Source organism: Typha angustifolia, chromosome 5 (assembly GCF_048772165.1).
Source record: "Typha angustifolia cultivar Huaian chromosome 5, ASM4877216v1, whole genome shotgun sequence".
NCBI classification, from domain to species: domain Eukaryota; kingdom Viridiplantae; phylum Streptophyta; class Magnoliopsida; order Poales; family Typhaceae; genus Typha; species Typha angustifolia.
Window position 1 is genome coordinate 5,578,753 of NC_133243.1, and position 27,848 is coordinate 5,606,600.

A 27,848-nucleotide genomic window follows, 5' to 3' on the forward strand; every position below is an offset into this window, starting at 1 on the left:
GCGAAAGGGGAAGAAGAAGCCAACACTAGCAGAGACTGCTAGATTTTTCAATGTCCTTGTAGCCGTGCCGCATATAATATCTTATTTAGAAGTATAAAAATAAAGATGAGTTCAAACTTCAAACTAGTAGCAGTTTATAAGTACTATTACGTTAGGCTTAGAAGATTACAACGATCGTTTAAGCAAACAAACACACTAAGAACCAATTGCCATCCAACCAAATTTAAGACATTGCACTTATTAGAGCCCACAAACTATCTTAACGAATCTACTAAAATTCTCGTTTGAACTCCCCTGCTCACCTTCGAACGCCTTCAAAACTTTCCTCTTAAGCTCGCCCGCCTTCTCCCTCATCCTCCTCCCCTCCTCACTCCTTAGCAGCACATCCAGAGCCGCCACCACCCGGTCCTTCGTCAGCGCTCCGCCGTCGAACTCGAGGCCGACTCCCCACACGTGCGACACCGACCTCGCCGCCATCCCGTGGTCTCCGAAGAAGGGCCGGCACGCCATCGGCGCCCCGCACGACATCGCCTCCAGGACCGAGTTCCACCCGGCGTGGCCCACCATCGCCCCCACCGCCTCGTGCCTCAGCGCCGCCACCTGCGGCGCCCAGCTCACGATGAGCCCCCTCTCCTTGGTGCGCTCCAAGAACCCTGGAGGGAGATTCTTCCGTTCCTTCTCCTTTAACGACCATAGGAACGGCGCGTTGCTCTCCTCGAGGCCGAGGGCGAGCTCTCTGAGCTCGTGCGGCGGCAGCGACACGGTGGTGCCGAAGGCGACGTAGGCGACGGTTCTTGGCTTGTGACTGTCGAGCCAGGTGAGGCAATTGAAGGGGTCGGAGGCGGCGGGAGGAGACGATCGGAGGTGGTTGGGGCCGATGGGGAGGTAGGTCGGGAAGACGGTGGCCAGGTCGGCGTCGACAAGTGGGTCGAGGCCAGAGAAGGTGTTGAGGACTAGGACTGTGGCGCGGGGTAGGTGCTCGGACATGCGGTGGAGGAGGCGGTGGAAGAGAGAGTCGAGGTCGCCGGAGACGATGCCTTCGGGGAGGTCCCGGAGACGGTGAGTCGCGAGGCCGGGGATAATATGGAGAGGGTCGTCGGGTTTGAGGAGAACTGCGTTTAAGTGCATTGTCAAAATTATTAGTAATAGTAATACTACAATAGCAGTACAGTAACAATAGTACTAATTGTAAATAGTAATAATATGGCAAATACTTTCAATACCCCTCAAAAATTTAAAATCCTAGTCTAACGATTATAATATCTACTAGTCTTCGTCTTGATTTCAACTCTACGCTACGTACAAAATGATATATTAATTCTTCAAAAATTAGGTGACTCTGACTCGAGGGTAAACATTCTTTTCTTTCATTTAGATTTGTCTGTGGATATAGTTTAATTTAAATTTAATTCTTCATCTCTATAGGAGATAAAATTTAATTAATCAATTCAAATTTAATTTTCTATCTCTATATATTATCAAATTTAGTTTAGTCTTTCGTCAAGTTAATTATAAAAATCTATAAATACTCTTAGTTTGATATACACACGTTACTCTCACTTAATATTATATATATCTTTTATCTGATAAATTATTAAGATAATATAATTATAAAAAATAACATTAACATATAAATATAGAATGAATTTAAATATATATATATATGTAAATAAATATTTTTTTGAGGGCTTACTTGCAGAAGAACTTGTTGGTATACATATATACAAATAAGATATTTTTAGAAATATATGGATATACATGCAATTATAAAGTTCAGAAGGGTGTTAGAAAGATAGATAAATATGAACGACATAGAAGAAGAGCTCTAATAATAATAATAATAATAATAAATGTCAGTTAAATCGAGAGCTAGAGCCTAGATAGTGGAATATAGTTTAATTAAAGTGCGACGAATGTTAGCTTTTAAAAAGTTAAATATGTGTTAGCTTCAGAATCTTTTAAGCATTTTTACATATACAGCCACTGGAAATTTTAAAATATTATAATTCCTACTGTAGCTCTTTTAAATTTAAATAGTTATGATTAAAACTAAATACCTATTTTGCCCTTGTTTAAATTACTTAAAAATAATTTAAAAGCTTAATAAGAAAGAAGGATATTTTTGTGTTTTAATATATTGTTAATCTTAAAAGAGTTAATAATAATAATGAAGTCAATTTTAAAAGAGTTATAATAGATTTTAATGACGGTGATAGTATTTTAAAAGAATAGCGGTATCTGAGCGATGTTACTGGAGAAATTACAACCTTGGGCACCGACTCCGATGGTCCGGCGGATCAGGTCGGTGTTAAGATGCGCCAAGAGCGCAGACGTGGCGCCGGGCCAGAGGGGGACCCACGGCACCCCCAGCTGCGCCGCCACCTCCGCCGCCATCCACATGAACGCGTCGCTCACCACGCAGCTCACCGCCACGCCGCCCGCGGCTGCCTCCGCCTTCTTCACCCCTTCCATTATCCCCCCCGCAGCGGCCGCTTCCAGGAACATCCCGATCCGCCGCTCCACCTCCGGCGAAGGCGGCGGCGGCGGGGGCCCCAGCCCGTCGGGCACCCCGTCGTCGATCGCCACGAGGCGGAGGTTGTCGCCGTCGGAGGCGAGCGGTCCCAGGGACGCCGCCGTGCTGAGGAAGGAGAAGGCGGCGCCGGGCGGCTTGGCGGCGGAGAGCGCGCGCGCTACATGGAAGAGCGCAGCGGGGTGCGAGCCGAAGGGGAAGGCGACGAGAGCCACGTGGGACGAGGCGGTGCACATCGCGGCCGGCGAACGTTAGAAGGAGGACGAGAGAGGAGTCTTAACGTGCACGGTTACCTTGGAGGAGCGCGACTTATAAAGCAATCGGACGAAGCCAAGTAGCCGACACTGTTAGCCGTACTGCACGTGACTGACTCGTGCGATATTAGCCTCGCTACCTACCTACCACCCTTCCTTTCGGTGGTTTTTTACATCGTTGCTGCTCATATGATCCTGAATTAATGCCCACCTTTTCACATTATTATTATTATTATTATTATTTATTTATTACATATTGATCTCCTAAAATATGAAAAATATTTAACCCTTCAATAGTGTTAACAAAATAAATAACTATTTTGTCCTTAATTTTTCTCTCTCCCTCTCTCTCTTCTCTAAAATAATATTAATGCATTAATAACACGACACAATACATGTGATTTTTAATAAAGAAATCTAACGAAAGAGATATTTTAAAGGTCTTTCATAAAAAAAATTTAATAAGAAAGAAATATATTATATTATCATAAAAAGGGTACAAAATCATGTCAGGTATCAAGCAGATAGTCTCTATGTCTGTATACAAGAGATCTAGAAGAGCAGAGAAAATTGAGAAGTTGTAGACAAAATAATAAGGTTGTTCTGTCCTCAGGTTGGCTAATTAAGAGTCTGGAGCAAAGGGAGATATTTCCATTTCTAGGGAGCAGTTGATATCATATTGATGATTTGAGCAAGAGACTTGGAATCCATCACAATAGTAAAATTAAGAAGTTTGTAGTCCTGAGCTTTAAGCAGAGCAAGTTGTAGGGCTTCCGGGAGATGCTTAAGGACAAAAAATACTGGTTGGATTTGCCTTTCATGGGGCATTAGATCCTACAAGGACCATACCTGGTTGGCATAAGCTTTTCAAGTTGTTAATCCCCACCATTAATTGAAAATTTATATGAATCATTGCGATTGATTATCTTATTAAAGAACGGATTAACATATTGTAAAGATAAAGTGTTGAGAAGAAAGGAGTAATAGATAATAGGATCAAGATAAGATAGTTAAAAAGACATATTGTATGATGTCTATAAAATTCTATAGATAATATTATCGTATTAGTATAGTTAATTTTTTTGTTACGAACCGACGTGATCCGAGGTTCTGAATTAGATTGAGGACGTGAATTTCGAAAGAAGCTGCGGATAGATCTTGAGATATCGGTCGAACAGTGGCCGAAGGTCAGATAAACCCTAACTTGATAGCCCTTCAATGGCTAGATATGTACCAAGTTAATTTCTTGATATGAAGGGGGAGAAGTTGTTATAAAAGAGGAGGATTAGGAGTTAGAGAAGGTCGACCAAAGACTTGGGCGGTGGAAGGAAAGAGTTCGGAGAGGGCGCCAATTGCTAGAGACAGTTAAGAAGAAGAAAAAACATAATGCCGATTTCAATTATCATTCCACTCCAATTAGAGTTTTATCCATATATTTATAGAAGCTCATTCTAGAAACCTAAACTAATAAACCAACTATACGAATAACCAAATAAGATATTAGACTCAATCCATTAAGCCCAATTTTCCTTTGATGTGATCCGATCCGACCCGGTTCACATCATTTTTATTTTCAAAAATAGTAAATTATTTCTATTCCACTAGCGGTTATTAGAGTAAAATTAATTCCACGTGGTTTTGAGACATTTTAAGCAATATTCACCGGTCAAATGATAAGTATAGATGTGAAATAATAATAAAAGTAAAATATATGATATTTTTTAATATAAATTTGTATATAATTAAGGAAAATTTGCACCAACTGTTTTTTAATAAAATTATAGTTTACACTTTATATTTTCATTATTTACAAATTGAGTCCTATAATTTAATAAATATGTGCAGAAAAAATCTTGCCTTAGATTATTAAGTTAAACTTAACTAAATTTCTAACTTAAATTAACTATACTAAAAAAATTATGAAAATACTCTCAACTAGATCATACTAAGAACATTTTAATCATTTTAGAAATAATATATCTCTACTTAATAGAATATTCTCACGTTCAAATTTAACATAGAATATTTTCTGCACATATTCGATAAATTATAGGGCTTAATTTATAAATAATAAAAATATAGGGTGTAAAGCCCAATTAATTTTTATCATAGGGTGTTGTATATAAATTACCCTAGAATTAAATATTAGCCACCGTCATATCTCCAAAACGGTGAGCATTTATTCTAACTCTGCAGGTCACATGCCAAGTTCACAATCTATATTATTAAATGATAAGAGTTATAGTCTACCTAACTCTCTCTATCCCAATATTCATCTCTTAATTTAATCATACTATTCCATGGTAAAATCATGCATAACGTATACAAGCATATGCCAGCCATATATTTCTGTGAAGGAGATTGTCAATTGAATCTATTAAATATGTGTGATCAATACATTGGTACACAAATAGGACCACGCCAAATTTATACTCTAATTTTTTTTTCTTAATGCTAGCCAATTCAACCTAATCTATCTAGACATGTCATCGAATCGAATTTAGGTGGAAGTAGTGCAGTGTAAATCTGCACGTCTTCTGTATTACTACAGACGTTTGACATCTGATGTGGTAGGATAAGAAAAGCCTAAAAGTTATGTAATTGTTTATGATGAATTTGAGCCAAAGACAGCATCATTCTCATAAAAAGATGTCATTGCTCATTTGCTTCTTTTTAATTATAAAATTAGTCTTCTAATAACAACCACAGGAGAATGTTTGAAAGGCATATCTAGGACTTTGTCATCTTAAGCCATAGATATATACTACTCTCCGTTTATCACGCCAGAAGTTCTGTCAAGCCATTTGCCATTAATATCATTAGGTGGCTCCCAATACCTAAAACAATCTTCTAATAATAATATTAATTAATTAATTAATTAAACAATCACCCCAAACCAACCTACTACTACTGAAAAATTCACATAATTGCTGCTGAAAACTTTAAAAATATCATACTTGCCATTACATTTTTTTTTAAAATATTAGAATTGCTACTTTCAGAATTGTCATTATAATTAGTTCTTAACGTACTTTCCTAATAGTTTATTATTAAATAAGTAAAATAGCGGCTCTGCTAAGTTTAGAATGTAAAATATTTATCAGTATTTTTATCTCGCATAGAGAATTGAGTACAATTTTATATAGTTTTTAAATTCTTTAATTTTAATTTAAATTACGTTTTTATCATAATTAGTTAGATTTAACTAATGGAATGTTATTTTTAAAAGAGCACACTGATTTATGTGGCAATTATGATATTCTAAAATTTTCAATGGCAATTATGTAGACACCCCCATAATCTAAATAGCTTTTAGGATAACAAATAAATTAGTTTTCTAATCTCCAAAGACAAGAAGCTATAGATTGCTATCTTGCTGGTTCTTGATAGATTACAACTTTGATGAATGCCAAATAATCATGGCACATATAACTTATTCCTCCATTGGTGGACCTTCGAATCTATATTGCAATCACTATCGAACATGGGTGCCACTCAACAACTACCTGCTCATATTATTTTAAAATAAAGCTCAATTCTTTTCAACAACAGGCCATTCCATAGTCCATATATATATATATATATATATATATATATAACTAAACTCTTAGAGGAACCACCACAACTCCCACTCTCTTTCTATCTTTCTCCCTCCAAAACTCCAAAAGCTATGCATTCCTCTCACAAACTCCTCCTCTTCATCAGCATTCTCTCCTCGTCTCTCCTCTCCTGCAATGTAGTAAATGGGCTAAAACCGGCACAATACTTGCGGCCGCATAACGCGGCCCGAGCCGCCGTCGGGCTGCCGCCGCTCGTCTGGGACGCCCGCCTCGCCGGCTACGCCAACTGGTACGCCAACCAACGGCGCGGCGATTGCCGGCTGGTCCATTCGCACGGCCCGTTCGGCGAGAACCTCTTCTGGGGCAGTGGCAGGGGCTGGAGCCCGGCCCAGGCCGTGGGGGCCTGGGTCCAAGAAAGGCAAAGATACAACTACTGGACCAACTCATGCCGTGGTGTCTGTGGCCATTACACTCAAATAGTTTGGAGGAACACCAAGAGGCTTGGCTGTGCCATGGTCAATTGCTACAGTAGAAGAGGGACCTTTGTGGTATGTAGCTATGATCCCCCAGGCAACTACGTGGGCATGAAGCCCTACTGAGTTTGATACCACTACTTATACGTATATATATATATATATATATATATATATATATATATATAGATTGTTTTATAACCTACCACCTTCTTGCTAATAAAATTGCACTCAAAAAAAAAAAAAAAATCTTGCTAATAAATTGCACATTCTTTTATTCCACCCTTCTGTTTGTTGATTGATTGCAAGCCTTATTGGTTGCTTAATCGGAATGCATTATTTTGATTCCTGTGAGATGGCATTTCATGGATTACAAGGTGGTAAAGGGGAGGAGTGAGAGAATCTGATTCTTAAGAGAAGCATGTGAATGGATTGGGAGATCACATGTGGTAGGTATCATTTTGCTACAAGAGGAGAAGGAGCTTTTGGGTCAGCTTCTCACATGATGGATTGGAAGGAGGCTTTCTTTTGTCTCCCAGAAAGGTTAAATAGACAAGGTTGAAGAAAGGTAAGATGAGATGATCATTCATCTATGGAAGAAGAATGCCATTATTTTTTAGTCTGTAGGTGGGGCATGTAAAATTATGTAGAATGGATTTGTTTGTGTTTGTTTGTTTGTTTGCTCTTTTGACTACATAGAATGGATCTATATAAGAAAAGATCTAAGAAAGAGTTCCAAAAGTCCTTAAATGAATGATTGGGGTTCTCTACTTTTTAATCTCTAATTGGGCAAACTCCATTATTTCTTGTTTTTTCATTCAAGAGAGAGAGAGAGAGGGGTGAAAACTTAATTAATAATGTCCCAATTAAATCAGTGCTGCTAGGATTTGAATCTAAATATACTCATATAATATCAATGCCACTAAGATTTCTTTTTTTTTTTTCCTTAACTATGCTTCTTATAGAAAATTAATTCCAAATAAATAGTAGTTATTTGAAGCAAAACCCTCATTGGGCCTAAAGGTCTTCAGTTTCGGCTCACTGGGATCCGATTAGAAGGAATGGGCCTGAATCTAGCAATGTAAATGAGTTCCAATCGAACAACTCAAGCTTATTAATTACTATCTTCAGGAAGGGCGAAAACGCTGACATAAATCACCTCTTTCCTGGCACCAAGACATAGTGCCTCAATTAGCTACTTAGTATTAGTATGGCTTCTTTCCTATAACATTCCCATGGGGATCATAGTTGCAAGTGACGAAGGTATCACCACTAGCACACACAACTCTTGCACAACCAAGCCGAGCACTCTGCTTCCACACCATTTGGGTGTAGTGTGAGCAATCTTGGCCCGACTTGCATGAGTTTGAATTATAGTCGTAGTATCTCCTCTCCGCCGCCCATATCGCCACCGCGTCGCCCACCTGCCAATTACTACCACCGCCCCAGAATATATTTTCCCCATAGTTACTATCCGAATGCGCTAGCGCGCAGTCTCCCTTCCTCTGATTCGCCCACCAGGCGGCGTAATTCACCAGAGTACTGTTCCATCGGAGCAAGGGTAAATTGAGGCTGACCCGAATTATGTTATGGGATGTGAGAAACTGCTCCGCTAGACTGCTTTGTAGCAACCGCCTCGACGGTGGTAACACTTGAAGCTCGTGGCTCAAGGAGGGCGAAAGGGAGGAGGAAAGGAAGAGGAAGATTCCCAAGATAAGATATGAAGGGAATTTGTTGATATTCATGGATGAGACTAGATGGAGAGGTTATTGGTTAGTTAGTTGTATGAGATACGATGGAAGTTTCCTGTTGGTTATTGGCAGTTATATAAGATTAAAGATTGCTCATTGTGGTAGATCTTTTTAATAATTTATGGATGGCCTAGAGTGGTTAGAATGAAGTAGGGTGGAATCATTTCATGTGATAGCACATGAATCAAGAAAGGAAACAGGCTAGTGAACATGGCAACCTGATTGACTTTTAACGTCCCTAACTGTCTACAATCATTTTTTGGAGATTTATCAATCATTTTTAGAGCATATCCAGGCATGATTGTAGGACTATATACTATGTGGATCTATTAGTAGTAGTAAGTTAGGGATGTCACAATAAAAATAAAAAATTAAAATCTAAGCTCTTTGCTCAAGCTCTAAGTTAACTAACCAACCCCTCCCCTCCCCCTCCTCTAAATTATTGATGGTATATATATTCTTCCAGAATATGCGCATAAAGAACAAGGTTTAGAAGAAGAACTTGAACTTCGAACTTAAATCACATGGTCCCATGTGTTGCATTTGATGGCATGTTAAGCTACTTTTAATTGTCACTAACTTCTGACTACAGTTATCACAAGCTAATCCTCAGATCGAGTAGGAAATGATGGTGTTCTTAAATCCTAGAACTGAGATTTAAACATGTTCTTAGCTTACTAAGCCATAAAATGCAACTAAAATTGGTGGAAAATAATAAGATCGACTTAGCTTCTAGTTCTAGTATCAATGTGGTTCTATGGGCTGAGCTATGTTTGGTTTGAGGCTAAGTCCAAAACTTGATCAGCTAGCCCAATATTTTAGTCTTAATTTATGTACCTTAGATTAGGCTAAGTAAATGTAGTGTTTTGTTGTGAACTAGATTAAGTTATAATAATTATTTTTGATGTGATATAAAAAAGTAAAAATATATTAATTTTAGAAGAAAATAAATGATATATAAAATTAATAGATCAAAATGCCCTTTGACTTTATTAATAAAATAAAAATAAGTCTATATATTTAAATCATATCAAAGCTAAAATTAGAATCAATTTAAATTTATATTAAAATATTTATATTATTTTTTGGAAAGTGAATTTAGTTATAAATAAAAAAATAAAAAATATTTAGTTACTGAACTTGCTAGGTCCCGACGGAGGTCAGGAATTCCATTAACTCAAAGCAAGCAAGGGTTAAAATTTTTCAAGATATAATCCTATCTTATAATCCTATCTTATAGGCCTATGCTATTAAAAATCTATACATTTTGGATCAATTTTGTTTTTAAATATTTTTGTTCATAGATAATATGAGATATAGATTCTCAAATAATATAAGTTAAACAATTGAGCCAATTCTCTCATAGACATACCATAATGGGTTTAAAATTATGCACATACAGCGCTTAGAGTGAAAAATTCACTAAATATGAATCCCAAAATTCACACTGATCCAAACGATGATATCAGTCATTTAGGGTTTAGGGTTTAGGGTTTCATGTCCTGATAAGATCTGAACTACGGGGCTACAATAGTAATATTCTTTCTATGAATCATTTTGAACATTTTGTTCACTTTGCTATGTAGAAATTCATTTCGTGAGGACTGAAAAAAATATTCAATTTATTTTGAATTCTAATTAATTTATCTAAATAAGCTGCTGTTTCGAGTCATTAAGTGATGAGACAGACATACAGTGAAATCTGATGATCTGAGGCCAGATTTAGATGAAATTTATCCATTTGCCACTTCAATTAGCTTCTCTGTTTTCTTAAAGAAAAATAATCTCAAAACTAGTCCATGGGTAAGATAGAGAAAAAGAAGGTGATGAAAATGAACAAATATTAGATAGACTTGGTTTCAGTCTATCAAAATTCATATCTAGATAAATTCAAATGAAGTCCTCCTAGAATTAATTGGTTTCAAACATACCCTATCTAAATATATACGTTTTGGCTTGTGATTCAAATGGTTGACAAGTCGTCAACCCCATATATTGGAAAGCAGTTAGCGGCCACAAGATCACAAACCGCAACTCACGGCGGACCCCAGACGTGAGGCAGGGTTTTTATAGAGAGGGAGAGGGAGACAGGCGAAGGCAATGCTTCTCCTCTTCCTTCTCAAGTAGAGAGGGACGTATTTTAAGAAGGATAAGGAGAGTTCATGAAAGGAACAACTTGAGAGAGAAAGAAAAAGAGAGAGAGAGAGAGAGGAAACTATTGAAAGGACTTATGGGGAAGAAAACTGAGATGAAGAATGGTGGAGAGGAAGGAAGCAGCTGCCCTCTTGTGGCGGTTGGTATTGACAAAGACAAAGGCAGCCAAAATGCCTTGAAATGGGCGACGGAGAATCTCGTTTCCAAGGGACAAATCCTCACCCTTGTCCATGTCAACACCAAGGGTGCCCCAGGTATTATCCTTATTATTATTATCATCATTTGAATGGGTTAAATTTAAAACGCCCAGTTGTTGTTATGTGTTATGTGTTATGTTATGCCTAAAATTTAATTACCCTTTTTTGTCGTTTAGGTTAAACTTAAACTGTTAATTTTTTCATAATTATCATAATATGACCTTATTGTTTAAGCAAATATAAATCTTCTACCTGTACTTTTAAGTTTGAAATTTCTTGTCGTTAAGCTTGTAATCTTAAAGAATCAAACGATTCTTTTGGTAATTATAGTATGTTAAAAAGATTTAGTGGGAATAATTAATATTAATACTAATATTTTGAACAAAGTTGCCATGGATGCATGCCTCACGTCCCATGCAATTAATGCATGCAGCGGGTGCACAAGATAATTCCACCGGGTACCGATCCGCGACGGATCCGCACACGAAGGAGATCTTCCTCCCCTTTCGCTGCTTCTGCACACGCAAAGACGTCAGTTCCAACATCTCCTCTTCCTCATTAAAATGGTCTAATATAACATTAATTAGTTCATCACGTACCAAATGCTCACAGTAGTCCTCTCCTAGTCGCAGATCACAAGCAAGGACGTCGTGCTCGACGACACCGACATAGTGAAGGCGATCGTCGAATTCGTCGCCTACGCCGCCATCGAGAAGCTAGTGCTCGGTGCGCCGTCCAAGGGAGGCTTTGTTAGGTGATCATACTTTTTTAACAAGTTCCTGTGTTTTATATAAGTCTTTGTTGGAAGAAAGAAGGAAGGAAACGAATTGTAAACCAGCTTCTTATCTCAGCTTCCTTTTTTTCTCAGAAGGTTTAAGAATGCAGATCTTCCGACCACCATCTCCAAAGGAGCCCCGGACTTCTGCACCGTTTACGTCATCAACAAAGGGAAGGTGTCGTCCGTTCGCAATGCCATTCGCCCGGCGCCGGCCGTCTCAGAGTTCCGAGCTCAAATCCAGAACCACCCAACCTACAAACACGAACCAGTGAGCCACAACTGGTCAAAAGGTTTGTATTCGTCCCATCACATTGTTAATTAGTACTCTTTGATTCCAATTCCTAGCTGACCACAAAGAGAGTTTTCTTGTACGGCCAGAAGATTCACCGTGTGAGACTCCAAGTCTGCATGACAACTCTATCAGGTAAGTCAAGCTGTAGCAAGAATCGCTTAGCTTATAACTCTCCATTAATTAGATGAGGAACTGGGTATGAAACAAATTGTTCATGGAAAGGTCGCCATTTACGAGGGGAACCCGGGGGACCAGAAAGTCGTACGCAGACTTCTCCTCGTCGGATTGCAGTGATATCTCCTTCGTCAGCTCCGGTAGGCCGAGCATCGACCGGTGCCCGCTTCCGCCGCGATTGTCCAGTGGATCGGACGGCCTCGATCGCAGCTTCGAGATGGCACGCACGCCGATGAAGTCGACGGATTCCTACTCCACCGGCTACGAGTTCTCTTCGTACTCGCAGAGCAGCACTGGTACATCATGGTCATCACAAGGCTTAGTAAGTTTCAGTTCACTGTAAATAGCAAACAATCTTGTGTAGATGTGCATCTCGTCAGTTAACATGTAGTAATAATCTTTGCAGGATGATGTGGAAGCAGAGATGAAGAGGTTGAGGCTAGAACTCAAGCAAACAATGGATATGTACAGCACTGCATGCAAAGAAGCACTGACTGCTAAACAAAAGGTAGCAAAAGATTACGTTGTAAGAATCACGTAAAGCAGCGAAGATAAATATATGCTAATTTCGAACTCGTTTCTTGGTCGTCGCAGGCGATGGAGCTTCACCGGTGGAAGATGGACGAGGACAAGAGACTGGAAGAAGCTAAAGTCTCAGAGGAAGCAGCCCTGGCGCTAGTGGAGAGGGAGAAGGAGAAGAGCAAGGCGGCTATGGAAGCAGCTGAGGCCGCACGAAGGATAGCGGAGCTAGAGACGCAGAAGAGGGCCAATTTAGAGATGATGGCACTCAAACGGACCGAGGAGAAAAGGAACGCTTTCGGAGACCAATCGCCCAAGGTTAGATACCGGAAGTACACGATCGAGGAGATCGAGGTGGCCACTGAGTACTTCGCCGACAGCCGCAAGATCGGGGAGGGCGGCTATGGTCCGGTATACATGTCATTTCTTGATCACACTCAAGTTGCCATCAAAGTGTTACGCCCTGATGCAGCTCAAGGGAGATCACAATTTCAGCAAGAGGTATAGAATCAGTTAACTCGTCAGCTTCTCTAAAACGTTAACTGACAAACGATAACTTTATTTATGCCATCAGGTTGAAGTACTTAGCTGCATTAGGCATCCAAATATGGTGCTGCTCCTCGGCGCATGCCCGGAGTACGGATGCCTGGTATATGAGTACATGGCGAACGGCAGCTTAGACGACCGCCTCTTCAGGCGAGGGAACACCCCGCCGATCCCGTGGCAGCACCGGTTCCGCATCGCGGCCGAGATCGCAACCGGCCTCCTCTTCCTCCACCAGACCAAGCCGGAACCGCTCGTCCACCGCGACCTCAAACCCGGGAACATCCTCCTCGACCGGAACTACGTCAGTAAGATCAGCGACGTCGGGCTCGCCCGCCTCGTCCCCCCGTCGGTCGCCGACAACGTCACGCAGTACCGGATGACGTCGACGGCCGGCACGTTCTGCTACATCGATCCGGAGTACCAGCAGACCGGGATGCTCGGGGTGAAGTCGGACATCTACTCGCTCGGCGTGTTGCTGCTCCAGATCGTGACTGCGAGGCCGCCAATGGGGTTGACTCACCACGTCAGCCGTGCCATCGAGAACGGGACGTTCACCGAGATGTTGGACCCGGCAGTGGCCGACTGGCCGGTCGACGAGGCCCGGCGGCTAGCGGAGATAGCGCTCAAATGCGCGGAGATGAGGAGGAAGGACCGGCCGGACCTCGCGACGGTCGTGCTTCCGGCGTTGGACCGGTTGAGAGGTCTCGGAGAGGCGCATATGCATTTCTGCACTCTGAGAAGCACAGATTTCTCACCAATTCAAAGTCATTTTTCCCATCAGGTAAGCTGGTAGTAGCAATCAATCTACTTGATATCATAATTAACTCAAGCTATTATTATATTATGCAAATGCTACGTTTTTTTTAAACCTTATATACCCTCTAAAGTTCTTAATTAACTAATTAAGATCTTAGTAATTTAACTGAAATGAGTGTAAGTAAATCTTAACAGTTACTTAGGTTTAACTTTAGTGAAGAGTTCATTTAAACTAGCAATGTAGGTAGATTTCAATCCAATCAAAGTTTCAGTAGCATAAGAATACTTGGAACTAATCTTTGGTTCTTTTTTTTTTGTCCTTCTCTTCTTCAGGATTACATGAGTGACCCATTGTTGTTTGCACATTCTGGATATAGTTCAAGAACTCAATCGAGTGATTCATCATCAATCGTTGGACGAAGATCGAACGCAACATAAGAAGAAGAGTATGGAAGAGAACTCGAGGGGCAGCAAATCTCGCTAATTCCTTCTTATTTTATGCAGGTTCATAGCGACCATGCAGAAGTGTCAGTGTATGAGAATGAAGAACAACTATTATATAAGCTTTACACGATTATGTATAAAAGATCATAATAATGGCAAATATGGTGATACAAAAGGATATATTTGCCCTTAGTAGTGTTAGATTCTACAAAAAGAAGTGGAGGCAGAGAGCCCTTGAATGCTCTAAGCGTTTGGTAGTTTGTAACACATTTATTTGCGGCCAGATGCTGCATTCTTATCTTGTCAAAAGGTCAAGAAAACTATACTTATTTTCCTCACAAATAATGATATGTAACAAGGCTCTTAATGTTACAATTCCTGTTTCAAATTCAAGGGAGGGTGGTCCTAAAAGCAAAGCAGAGGACCCCTGCTTGGATGATTTACAATATATGCATGCAACGTGTAATTAAAGAAATATTGTGAATTTATATTAGAGATTCTAGCTAAGATCCAATGGTGATGAAACTATTCTCTTGATGGGTTTCTAGTCTATCTCAATTCATTAAACACCTTCTTCCTTTGAACCCTGTTAAGAGTGGATCTGATCGAAGTTGAATTTGGAGATCGTTCCATTTTGAAGGGAGAGGAACTTCTCCCTTCTATTCCTAGAAGAAAATCTTGAGACCAGTTGCCAGTTTGCATTGAGAAGACTTGCGATATGTGTGAAAGCTCGCAGCCTTGAGTGTAGGAATTTGTTGAAATCTATTTGACTGTTCAATGTTGGCGATTGCGGAGTTGAGTGCATGGAAGCAACGCATTGGAATAATTTTCCTATCAGGTAAACAAATAATACGTGGATTTCATAGCACCTCAAAGATTACTGAGAAAGAAGTTAAAAGAAAAAAAAAACTCGCACAAAGAAGCAGCTATCTATCAGTATTTCAAAGAGAGACTCGAGTATAGTAGGTGATTGCAAGAATGCTTCTCTACATTAGCCTACAGAGCTATAACACAGGCATCATACCATGTCTTCTCTTATGCAGAAGCACATCCTTCCACCCCATAAGATTTCACTCTATCATGGATATCTCCAAAAGCCATGCCTGACATCCAGTGGAGTATTCTCTCTCTCTCTCTCTCTCTCTCTCTCTCTCTCTCTCTCTCTTTCTTTCGCACACCATCCTATTTAGTGTACCATTTATTCCCTAAAGCAGCCCTCCAAACCTTGCAAAGAGTGCAGGGACTGGAAGGCCTTGTACATCACTCTTTTCTATCACATGCATGGTGCATTCTATTAATGGAGGTAGACATCTTCCTCTTTCTTTGTGTTGCTCGCTTTCCCTCTTTCCATGCATATGTCTCTCTCAACACCCAGCATTTATCTCTGGTGTAAAAGTTCGCTACCAAAGAAGATATAATAATAATAATAATGAAGTATGAAGTATGAAGTATGAAGTATGATGAAAACAAAACGACCCATAACCCAATGCCAAGCACATGAGAATAGTAAGACAAAAGAATAAAGGGCAGAGAAGAATCCCTAGAAGAGAGTGAGAGAGCGCATAAACGAGGGGATTGATTCCCATTTCAATTAGCAATTTGCTTTCATAGTACATCCATCAATCTCAACCAAATCCCTTCACAGGTTACAGTACAACAGAAACGACAGCCCACCATGATTTCTCAACCTCTTTCCCCTTCTCAATCTCTTCCTCCGCCTTCCAAGATCGCCCAAATTCCATATTTTTTTACATTAAAGAACTAAGAACAAGAGAACGCGAATAGACTAAAAGCTTAATTTAGACAAAAAAAAAGAAAAAGAAAAGAGTAAAAATCACACCTTTTCCACCGTGAAACCTAGTTGAGGTAAATGGCTGGCGCTTGGCGACTCCAAAATTAGATCTTCTCCACTTACGATCGATCAGTTCATCTCCTCGGGGGGGAGACCCACTTGGGTATCCGGTAAAATTGTAAGGTCGAGAAGAAGAAATCTAATATCAAAGTCACCGAGAAGCAGAAGAAGTAGATGGAGGAGGAGGAAGATGTATAGAAGAGTATTTGGTAATAAATGGGTGCTGCAAAAGTTGCGGCGCCGTGAGCCGCCGCGAAGGATCCTTTTGTAGACAGCAGCTAATGAAGCTTCTGAACTCCGGCGATGCCGTATCAGGCGCCTCGGGCGGACTGGAATAGCAAATGGCGCACATGACGGTCGCCCAATCCACCTGCCTCCCGCTGTTATCCCCGAAGGGGAACCGGCCCAGATAGAACTCTAAGATACTGAGCCCAAAACTCCAGATATCTCCGGCGTATCCGTCATAGATCCCGTGGCTGAGATCGGTGTTTATCCGCTCCGGGCTCATGTAGGCGATTGTGCCGACGGATGAGTTGCAGGGGTCCATGGTCTGGTCGAGGATGCGGCCGACGCCGAAGTCGGCGATCTTGACTCGGCGGGCGGAGTTGATGAGGAGGTTGGACGGCTTGATGTCGCGGTGGACGATATGCTGGCGGTGGAGGTAGGCGAGGCCGCCGAGAATCTGGCGCGCCACGTCAGCGAGGAGGGGCTCAGAGTCGAGGCGGCAGCCGTCGAGGGAGCCGCCGTCCATGTACTCCAGGAGGATTTGGATCTCCCCAGCGTGGTCGTACATCGCGTGGCAGCGGACGACGAAGGGGTTGTCGGCTGTGCGGAGGATCTCGATCTCGCGGTAGATCTGCCGGCGGACTGCGGTCTCATGGTGGCCGTAGATGACCTTGAGGGCGTATAGCCTGCCGGAAGGGCGGTGGATGACCATGTAGACAGTCCCGCCGCTGCCGCTCCCGAGGCGACGGACTCGCTCGAGCTCCGAGATCGGCGGCGCCACCGCCGGTGACGGGGTGGAGGAGGTGGATGGGGGAGGGAGGGGGAGGGGGACGGCGAGGGAGGACGGTTCGGGGCGGGGGAGGGGGAGGGTGAGGTCGGACCGCCGGCGGTTGCGGGTCGGGTTGGGGCTATCGGGTTTCACCGGGCGGTTGTTGGGTGGTGCACCGGATCGCATGGTGGTCTGAGTCAGAGTTTTAGAAGAGAAAGGAGAGGAGGACGAGAAGGAGGAAGAGGATGGCATGGGAGGAAGAGGAGGAGATTTTATTATATATATGTTTTAAGTTTGGAAATATGAGTAAACGACTAAATGGAGTTTGATGACAAAATTGAGAGAGAACCAGATAGATCGAGAGAGATTTAAGCAGGGAATTGTATATGGCAGTCTACTCTATATAAGAAAGAGGCTGAGGAGTTTGCCGTTTTCTTTTTCTTTTTCTTTTTCTTAAAAGATATCTTCTTATTTTCTATTTTTTTAGTGTAAACTTATTTTATTTTAATGATTTCATTTGTCTCAATTAATACCAATTAGTTTTAGATATAATAAATATATTGAATATATAGAAATCTAATTAGTATTTTTTTTATATACGAAAAGTTTATTCTATTACTTATAAGAGTATTTTTAAATACGACCCGTATATTAATCAAATATGATAGAAAAAATAATTATTTTAGTTTTAATATAATCGTAATTAGATAAAGCTACGCAAATAAAACTATAAGAGTATGAATTAAATTTAGCCATAATATAAATATGTAATTTCTCTTTTTTTCTTGCATGTATACCACTTAAAAAACAATTGTTTGCATTGTTACCTGCTTATTTTTGAAAATACCCATTCTAATGTTGACATATGGATGCATTCCACTCAAACCCTGTTCTTTCTGCATGAATATCTTCTAGAGTCACCAATAAAAGTAATATAAAAGATAATCATAATATTATATATATATTATATATATATGAAATCTGGAAAGTACAAGTCCATCCAAAGAACTTGGATTTCCTTTTGGTTCTGTCATTTGACTTCTTTTATAATTTGATATTTCATTTGGAGTGATTTATCAAACTAGCACAATTTTTAATTTTAATTATTTATCAAAACAGATTGTCACTCAAACTTGTTATTAAAATAGAATTTTTAATTATAGAAATATATAAAATGCTAAACTCATAATCGTTTTATGTTTTTACCCTTGAGATAAAATGCTTCTAAATTCAACGTTTTTTAGAGAGCTAGAGTGCAATACATCTATTTTAGTAATAAGTTTGAGTGACGGTCTATATTGGTAAATAAAGATTGGAACGAGATTAGTTTGATAAAAAAAACTCTTCCATTTGTATTTTAGCCGCTTATGTATCTATACACAACAATGAGCAACCACTAGCTTTATCTTCAGAAAATTATATTTACGGAGCAAGAATTGCTACTGATAAAAGAATTATAAATAAAATGACTTGTAAGGATATTTCACACAACGGTTAAACATTACTATGAACAAAGGTCAAAAATTTAGATCAATTCATAAATATCCAAAACTTATAATAATGCAATCTTAATACATAAAAATAGAGTGGATACAAACTAGTATGCACTTGAACTATAATAAACACTAATATAATTAAATGAAGAATAACATTAGCAATTCCCAGAAGCAAAGAGCCTTGAGTTAGCCTGCATATTCTATCAATCAAATAATCAAAGACATGGTTTAAAAGGAAGATTACCCACCAAGAACAAAAGAAATTTTAAAAACAAAATATTTTAACAACTTAAACCCAACAGTGTGGCAAAGAAAAATAATAGAGCCAAGAAACCCCCAAAAACATGTTGTTCAAATTCAATCAACACTAGGAATATTGAATTAAAATTCCAGTTAGCACAAGTTACTACTATGAATAGGTCTCGAACTTGTACCCACCCAATGGATTCTTGCCTAGCCAGCAAGATAGTAAAAACTATTAGTTGTTGGGAACCAGAAGGAGAGGGAGGTTAGTGGTGATAAAGGAATTACGGTAGTAGTAAAGGGATCACGCGAAGGAGGAGAGAGAGAAAGGTGTAGTCTGAAAGAGGAAGTGAGCCGAGGTAGAAGATGGGTGGACTCCGGGGTGGAAGATGGAGGTGAGATGACAAAGCTCAGATCTGACGGCAGGGCTTGGATTTAGCGAGGAACTGGTGAATCTCGAATTTGATGGGGGAGCACCGACAAAAGCATAAATTAGGCAGAGGAAGGAATGTGAGCTTGAAGGACAAGATAGGCGGTAATGAAGTAGGTTTGGATGAGAGAGTGTGTGGTGGAGATAGAGAAAGAGGAGTTCGAGATAAGCAATGAGAAAAAGAGTCAAACGGTGGCTGAGGGTATATAGGAAGCTTCAATAGGGAGAGAGAAAAGAAGAATAAAAAATAGGAGAGGGGAGGCTTCTCCTCGAGCTAGGAGAGGGTAAAAGAAAAATTGACGGCACTCCTGACTATTATTTAAACCTAGAAAATTAAACGAGCCGATCTTGAGTAGAGTTTGAGCTTCTCACGAGTTAATGAGCCATTTTGACAGCCCAATACAACGAGAAATTTAACATAATCAAAAAATTATAGGGACAAATATGGTATTTTAAAGAATATAATAACACATATAATAGTTTAAAAGTTTTCGGTGGCAATTATGTCAAAAAAAAAATTAAAAACTAAATAAAATTCTAGATTAATAGTCAATTTGTCACGAGAAAAGATCCCGTATAATCGCTATTTTATAAAACTAAGGTCATTATCGTGTGATCAAGTGAGAGAGCTTGCCATCAGTTTTTTTTTTCTTTTTCTTTTTAGATTGTAGCAGTTGAATAAAAACGAGTTATATTAATTTGTTTTTAATTATATTGACATGCCGACTTTCTATAGCTTCCGTATGAAAGCTATGATAGATAGAATCTTGGCAAGATATAAAGTGGTAAAGTTTTAACTTTTAACTTCTTTAATTGTATTAATGCACCCCAACAAGTCAACTTGCAGTTCTAAGAATCTAACGATAAACTATAATACTAATAAGGTAATTTGTAAGGTAAATTTGCATTCAGCACCCTCCATTTGCAATTCCACCCCCTGATTGAATAATTTCAGGTAGGACTTTTTAAATATTTTTTCGTGGAAAACGTTTGAAATATTATAGTTATGATCACTTGGAATTGAGTATCTCAACATGGTTATGGGATTGCTAATGTTGACGCAAGGATGACGAACTAATAAGTCTAGAAACTTATGCTTAGTTAAGTCAACAATGTGAAGCAAGTATATAATAAGCTTAGTTTTGTTTGATTACCTCTCTCTAGTTCTTTTCATAATTATCACAACCTCCACAAATATTTAGAGATAATCCTTTTGGACCATTATAGTTTTCCTATAATTACTATTGATGGGAATTGACTTTATGACATAATTAATAAAAGTAAATTATAAATTGCTCCTAATAGTTTTGCCTAGAATAAAATTACTGATAAACTTTTATTTAAACATGAATTTTTTCATCCAAACTTAAAAAGGAGAAAATATAAAAAAGTTATTAAATTTTTTTTTTTTACCATAAGAAATATTAAAATGTCATAATTCCCTTTATCCTTCCATCAAATTTACTCATAGTATTTTATTCTTCAAGTAAAAAACATATTGTTTTCAAATATGGGTTTTAGATTCATAATTATTCAAACAATATGATTATTAGTGGTAATATATATTTTTTCTATTAAGTTTGAATGGAAAGTTAATAGTTTCACATTAGTCTAAATCACACGGGGGCAAATTAATATAAGATTTTAGGTATTTATAAATATTATATATTTATATATATATATTATACTAATATCTTTATTAATATGCACCATCTTTCTATATATTAGGGTTCATATAATGTTATTTATGAATAAACCTTCCTTATTTATAAATTACAAAATACGTGTAACTCGTATTAAGGTTGAGTCCTTCACAACATCATACAATGTATAAATAATCCAAAAACTAACACATTCACTTACATGTTTTGTTGGTGTATAAGCATTAAATGAGAATAAAAATAATCTATGCACATTTTGTTAAGGAAAAGATGTGATAATTCTATTACTCCATCATTAAGATAGAAGTTATCCATGTTAACAACACTTAAAACATATTTTTAGAGAGTGGTGTTTCGTGTTTGGATGCTATTTATAAATAAGGGAGGCTTACGTACTAATCAAACCAACCCTAAATTATTAAGTAACAAACTAAATACATCACTGTTTAGAAATGCAACACCCTTAGGTGTACATGTAAGTCTCCCTTGCTGCGAATAACTATTCATTGGTTGGTATGCATAGGTGTGTGCATATACCTCTTATTCACGTTTGAAGTTTATATACCAACCAATCAAAACCTAAGTCTAACTAAACAATAACTTAATAATTACAAGTAGAAAGAACCTCATATATGAACCAAACGAGAGGCAAAGGAGACTCGAAGGAAAGGAAGGACATGCACCACCACACGTAAACTGCCAGCCACATGGGACGTGTGAGTTTGAATACGTGGCACTTGTGACACGTACGTCGAGAACTCAGACGTCGCCTTTGACCTACCATTTCCACGTCGGCTTCGTGGGGGTTTCCCCAGGCTGACTAAGTGGAGAAAAGAGGAAATTGAGTGTGGAATATGGAGATTTAGAGAGATAAAAGAGATGAGGTTGACGGAGTCGTAACGACTTCGATTTCAGGAGAATGTTTCAAAGATGGGGTTTTCTTCCTTGGACTTCCATGAGTCTTTCTCTAAACTAAGTCTTCCCTTTGAACAACTAATCTTTGTGGGCTCACCTTAAAATAGGACCAAAAATAAAAATAAATATTGGACCCATGTTGATTTGGTCGTATCCAGTTGTTTAATTTGATGCCTTGGTGCTAATTAAATAATTTATTTTTCACATATGCACCCTTAAAAAGTTTATAATATAGATAAAATAACGGCTCAATATATGCAAACATCAGCTCAAATATAAGAGACTGTAAGAAAGATAATAAAATCCCAGTTAATATAAACATACATTACTCTTAATATTTATCAAATAGCAAACCACCTTTCTTTCTAATACTAGGCTCTCATTTCAGCAATGTAGAGCATTATAGTCATGGATAATATCATGGAGTTTATTAGTGAGGACAAGTGAATATATCATTAAATTCATTGCCTCAATTTTTATTTCCATGTGTATAACATCTTCCTGAGCCGTTATGAAGTTATGAGTAAATTAGAATTTTAAGTTTGAAACTTTGCGGACTTTATATCTCAAGCCGAGTCCGAGCCCGAGCCCGAGTCTAATAAGATTAGCCCATCGGGCTTGGACCGGGCCTGGGTTCACAAATTCTCGCCCCGAGTGCGATGAAGCTCTAAATTTATATATGAACTAAGCATAGAAATTATACTAAATTATTATTGTAGCTCAATGATTGAGTATTACTAGACTATAATAAAAATCATGCGTTAAATTTCCCCTTGTGAATGAGTAGTGGTTTCCGTAGTTAGGAGTCGTCTGGTAATGCTGGGGAATTAACAGTGTCGGAAGTATAGATTATTAATTATGATATAATACTTCAAGTTAAATGCCGTCTTAGCTCAGCCGGTAGAGCGCACGGCTTTTAACCGTGTGGTCGTGGGTTCGATTCCCACAGACGGCGTTGTTGCATTTTTTCAGTATTCGGATTAATTAGCTATTAAACGTAATTTTGCCTCTAATTTTATTAGTGCGATGTCATTTAAAACCTAATGAGCTACTTTACTTAGCTTCCCAGTAACAATCCATCAGTACCTCTCAAAACCATAGCAACTGAGCCAAAATTAATTATTTATCTTTGTCCCCCTCTCTCTCTCTCTTTCCCTATTTAAAGAGAAAGATAATATAATGTATTAATTATCAGCGAGAGATTATTTTATTTAGACTCCCTGAATTATTACTATTTATGTATTTATTTTCTCAATATTTCTTTTATTGCATATGCTCTTCGATCTAAAAAGTTTCTTTGTTCCCCCTCTCTCTCTCCCTATTTAAATAGAGAAAGATAATATAATGTATTAAATATCGGCAAGAGACAATTTTATTTAGACTCTCTGAGCTATTACTATTTGTTTGTGTATTTACTTTCTTAGTTTAGATGTCAATATAGTTATATATATTTTGTCTAGTTTATAATATATATATATATATAAAACAGTGACTTAAAGTAAAATTATTTCTACAAAGAGCCATTAAAGATGGCAGCCAAAACATGTACAATAGAATCAGACATTGGGACCCCTTCCCAAGCACACCTATAACTCATAATCTAAGTCAAATTTTTGTTGAAGGATATCAAATGTTGAGAGACGAAAGATAGTAGGAAAAGAATATATATCCTCGACCAGAGAGTCTCTCTCTTATATGGTTTATGGGAGATGATACTCTCGTAAAGAATATTTATAATAGTTTTTCACATATCTTATGTACTTTTTAAAAAAACTTATATAGATATTTTGTGTTAAAAAGAAGTAATTGCATGAACTTTCTCAACTAAGAATCTACGTGGATAAAAAAAAAGTTCAGAAAAATACATTTAAAACGATAATGTTTTAAGAAGTCTCACTTGAATTAACTCATGTATTAAATTCTCAGCTCGGTTCTATGTGGAAGATGGTTCATGGTTCCATAGCAGGACTATTCATTTTCCAGCTTGCATTGGAAGAGTACTTAAGCTGTGTGATGTGGATCTATATCTGACTTTTGCTAAGAAATTCTCAGCTTTATGGCAGATTTTGGAAGCTATTCCTAAAGAATAAGAAGTTAATTAATAACTTGGTTAATGATAACTATATGGTGTATATTTCTATATTGGTTAACTGACAATTTACCCTCTTCTTGTTTGACCTAAGTTTAACTTATTATTATTACATTTTAAACTTAAACACTTAATTAACTCTTCCAATCAAGATACAATTAATAAATTTTCCATTCAAAATTAATAGTGAAAATGTTGGAAACAACGTGGTTCATTAGAGCCAATATTTTCTAAGTAAATTGCTATTAAGTCTATTTACAACCCCGTTAACGACTTACTAATTAATGCTTGCAACTAATTAACTCCCAAAACAAGCATTTGATCATCACCTCTAAACAAGCCGGCATGAAATGGTCCACTGCTGCTAACTCTTGTTGGTATACCATCCACCATTTTTAATTTTTACAAGTACTTTCTTCTTGAATCAAAAGCCCCATCCCTTCAATGGATCATGTAGACATATTACATTGCTTCCTTTGTGAGTTCTCTCTAGCTTTTGGCACTTGCTATAGTGCACAAAGGACCCTACTCCGTTTGTCCCTTCCTTCATTTGTGGCATGTAAAAAGCTAGTCTTTGGGCAATTGACCACCTTCCTGGCATCTTATTGTCGGCCACCTTCTCCCCCTCCTCACCTTTCACTTCTTCACTTTCCAAAACCCTAACACTCACTCAATAGGACCATGCAATCACCAATTGTGCAAATGAACAACCAACAATATTCTTCATCAATATTCATATACATTTCCACATTAAGTCTCATAAACTGGTCTTGCTGATTTACTAATAGTTGACGAAATAGAGAATAATCCATTACTTTGAAATATAAAAATACTCGAGATGCCTCTCGGTAATATCATCTACTAGGTAACAATACAATGTTATAAAAGATAAGTCGTTATATATTTATAATTAAATCTTTCTCGTCTCTATGATTACTATGGGTTAGGCGTTCTAACAATAAGATATTCTTGAGGCAAAAGGAATTGTGTTCGGTTGGTTAAATAGACTTATATTGAATAAGTAGTCTCATATTCAAATTTCAGTAGCTTTGGTTTAACTGAAACATCATTAAATCCCCACTTAAGAGCAAATAGAAGCTTAATTACGACCCAAAGAGTGATAAGTACTTAAGCATGGATTATTCGTCAATAGAAATGCTGATTTACTATATATCATATACACCCCTTGAGTGTGATTCATATTGTCGGTAAGATATTCTTGAGGCAATAAAAACAAAAGAGAAATTGCACCATTTTTTCTCCCCTTTCTAAAGAGATTCAATCTACTCTAAAGGGCTAAAGTTTCTTGATGTCTTATAAAGGGTTGTTAGTCCAATTAAATCTAATATATATATATATATATATATATATATACATATATATCGAGCCTGTCATGTAGACATCAATCGTGCTCTCACATACATCACTCATGGCGATGGATGTCTTCAATAATTGACATAAATAGTGCCATAAAAAAAGGGAAAAAAATGTCCATAGCCAACCGTGGCGACCATCGTCTCGTCGCAGTCGAATATGACTCATTCCATGGATCCATGCATGACCCACCATTTCCTTGATCGATCATCTGATTGTTTTAGAAGTTGCTGCATGATTTGTGGTGGAAATTATAGTAACATTCTTAGCCTAGCAATGCCGGTATAGTTTATACCATGCATAAATTTAGACCAAGTTGGGGAAAAACTAGTGCATGACTGTACTGCTATAAAATGAATATTGATGATTATAGCAACTTAAGTTGCATGCTGGTGCTTTAAAATACTTAGGGGATGTAGGCTACTTGTATTAATGAAGTTAAACCAAGTATCAACAAAATTTGTTCATTAAAGGACTTAGAAGAGCCCTAACTAAAAAAACGGCTATATATAGGTTATTTTCATCAAACATTAATTTCACTAACTAAAAAACTATATTTTCTAAATAATAGATGAATCTAATAAGATATAAACTCAAAAGCTCTACTTTGATACCATGTTAACATGGTACTTGGTGAGTAAACAATTTTTTTTTCAAATGAGAAAAAAATTAAAAATATTTTTTTCATATAATATTATATGCAGGACTAGTCCTTCTTTAGATTCAAGAAAACTGTGAGATAAATGGAAACAGAGGTTGCAATGAGAGCTCTAGATAGTCATCACTCACATTATTATGCAACTGTGGAGCTCTCTCATTCGGCTTGCCGCGTCGCACTTGTAATGGCTGAATAAATAATGGATGGAAAGAACTGTTTACTTACTGCATTATCCACCAACTTCTTCATATCCACTGAAGACTGAACTATGAACACTATATGCTTTAAATGAGGAGAACCTTTGGTTTTTTTTTTTTTGGAAGACAAATGGTAACTCTACGCAGGCTCATTAGGCGATTCAAATCTATAAGAATACTCGTTAGTTAGTATACATATAAATAAGTGATTTTGAAAGGTATATATATATATATGTAGACAAAAAAAACTCCTAAAAAGAAAAGAATAACTTGGCAAACTTGGGAATCCCACTGAGAGAGAACTATTCTAAACTGCCAATAGGAAAAGAACTTTCTTTCTTTTTTGCTTGAAAAGAGAGAAGAAAAAGCAGCAGCTCCACTTACACACTAGCTGATACGCACGGCCGGAAAAAAAGAAGCCACTCTTCCGTTCACTTTCTTTTTTCTCCATACTATACAATTACACACTTCCGAGCAGAGGCAAAGAGTACGCAAATAAATTTATAAAATAAAAGAGAGGAAAAAGCCCTAAAAATTAAGGAAAAAGGAGAGAAATAAAAGTTAAATATGGCTATTATTACTGTGGTCCAAATCTTCGTTCTCTTTTCGGGTCTCCCTAGGCAGTTCCTCCGCCTCCTTCTTCTTCATCTTCTCGTCGCCTTCTCCATTGCCGTGATCGCCGAAGGACGACGCGCGGCTCGAGATGGGCGTCGCAAGGAACGTCGGCTTCTCGTCCCCGGCCATGATGACCACGACCTTCTCCTCGTAGCTCGCGACCACGGCGGCCATCGAGGCGGGCTTCTCTTCGGGGGCCGCGGCGCCGCTGCCGCCGTCTCGGTCGCCGCTGGCTCCGAGATATCCGGAGAGCTTCCAGTATGAGCAGGCGAGGATCAGGAGCGCAAAGGCGATGAGGCCTAGCATCGCGGCGAGCCCGCCGAACAAGTACGGCACAGGCGAGTGCCACGCCGAGTGGGCCACTCCTGCCACCGCCGGCGCCGCCGCGGCCGCCACCTCCGTGGCGTTGAACCCAGCTCCTGGCCTCATTCTTGTGTTATACTTGTAGGAGAAGAGTAGAAGACAGAGAGAGAAAGAGAGAGAGAGAGAGAGAGAGAGAGAGAGAGAGAGAGAGGGCTTTGTTTCTTGAGGAATTGTATATTGGAAGCAGTGGAATGAAGAGGGCTGTATATATAAGAGGAGAGACAGGGATAAGCTCTGATGGATGTTATTGTGGGAAAATTTACATTTGGACCCTTTCTTTTGTGTCTATTATTCTTTACAGAATAGCTTAAAAGTCAGAATTTAGTTTCCTCTCTTTCTTAAAGGAAAAAAGTTGAATACGGAAATTCGCCCTATGATAATATATAAGTTTTTATATCATTCGATGCCTATAATTATTTCAAATTAATATCAGAGAGAGTTTCAACTAAAAAATTCGAATAATCGTATAAAAACCCCCAGCAAAGTGTAAATTAATCATATACAAAAAAGGAGGGTGAAAAAAATATAATTTT

The 27,848-nt window shown here is 38.4% G+C and overlaps 6 protein-coding genes and 1 non-coding gene across 7 annotated transcripts; 3 read left to right on the forward strand and 4 right to left on the reverse strand.

The window, feature by feature from the left end:
* Positions 1-110: 110 nt before the first annotated feature.
* Positions 111-2,826, reverse strand: LOC140759876 (anthocyanidin 3-O-glucosyltransferase-like). Its single transcript, XM_073096552.1, has 2 exons — positions 2,268-2,826; positions 111-1,112 (listed from the first exon to the last, which is right to left on the reverse strand). Exons 1-2 carry the CDS (start codon positions 2,764-2,766, stop codon positions 241-243), a joined length of 1,371 nt encoding a protein of 456 aa, XP_072952653.1. The 5' UTR covers positions 2,767-2,826; the 3' UTR covers positions 111-240.
* Positions 2,827-6,406: 3,580 nt separating this feature from the next.
* LOC140760345 (pathogenesis-related protein PR-1-like) lies at positions 6,407-7,584 on the forward strand. Its single transcript, XM_073097274.1, has one exon. The coding sequence runs from the start codon at positions 6,455-6,457 to the stop codon at positions 6,941-6,943; it is 489 nt and encodes a 162-aa protein (XP_072953375.1). The 5' UTR covers positions 6,407-6,454; the 3' UTR covers positions 6,944-7,584.
* A 438-nt stretch (positions 7,585-8,022) lies between these two features.
* LOC140760425 (pathogenesis-related protein PRB1-3-like) lies at positions 8,023-8,562 on the reverse strand. Its single transcript, XM_073097361.1, has one exon. It carries the CDS (start codon positions 8,560-8,562, stop codon positions 8,023-8,025), a length of 540 nt encoding a protein of 179 aa, XP_072953462.1.
* Positions 8,563-10,798: 2,236 nt separating this feature from the next.
* On the forward strand, positions 10,799-15,546 carry LOC140760426 (U-box domain-containing protein 35-like). The gene is made up of 10 exons (XM_073097362.1): positions 10,799-10,976; positions 11,353-11,450; positions 11,552-11,673; positions 11,791-11,987; positions 12,076-12,121; positions 12,212-12,485; positions 12,570-12,671; positions 12,758-13,183; positions 13,257-14,009; positions 14,318-15,546. The coding sequence occupies exons 1-10, from the start codon at positions 10,799-10,801 to the stop codon at positions 14,420-14,422; spliced, it is 2,301 nt and encodes a 766-aa protein (XP_072953463.1). The 3' UTR covers positions 14,423-15,546.
* Positions 15,547-15,867: 321 nt separating this feature from the next.
* Positions 15,868-17,647, reverse strand: LOC140760105 (mitogen-activated protein kinase kinase 5-like). The gene has a single exon (XM_073096918.1). It carries the CDS (start codon positions 17,524-17,526, stop codon positions 16,432-16,434), a length of 1,095 nt encoding a protein of 364 aa, XP_072953019.1. The 5' UTR covers positions 17,527-17,647; the 3' UTR covers positions 15,868-16,431.
* A 5,254-nt stretch (positions 17,648-22,901) lies between these two features.
* On the forward strand, positions 22,902-22,974 carry TRNAK-UUU (transfer RNA lysine (anticodon UUU)). Its single transcript has one exon. It is a non-coding gene; the product is annotated as a tRNA-Lys (tRNA).
* A 3,645-nt stretch (positions 22,975-26,619) lies between these two features.
* On the reverse strand, positions 26,620-27,491 carry LOC140760318 (protein GLUTAMINE DUMPER 4-like). Its single transcript, XM_073097240.1, has one exon. It carries the CDS (start codon positions 27,379-27,381, stop codon positions 26,899-26,901), a length of 483 nt encoding a protein of 160 aa, XP_072953341.1. The 5' UTR covers positions 27,382-27,491; the 3' UTR covers positions 26,620-26,898.
* Between the last annotated feature and the right edge of the window lie 357 nt (positions 27,492-27,848).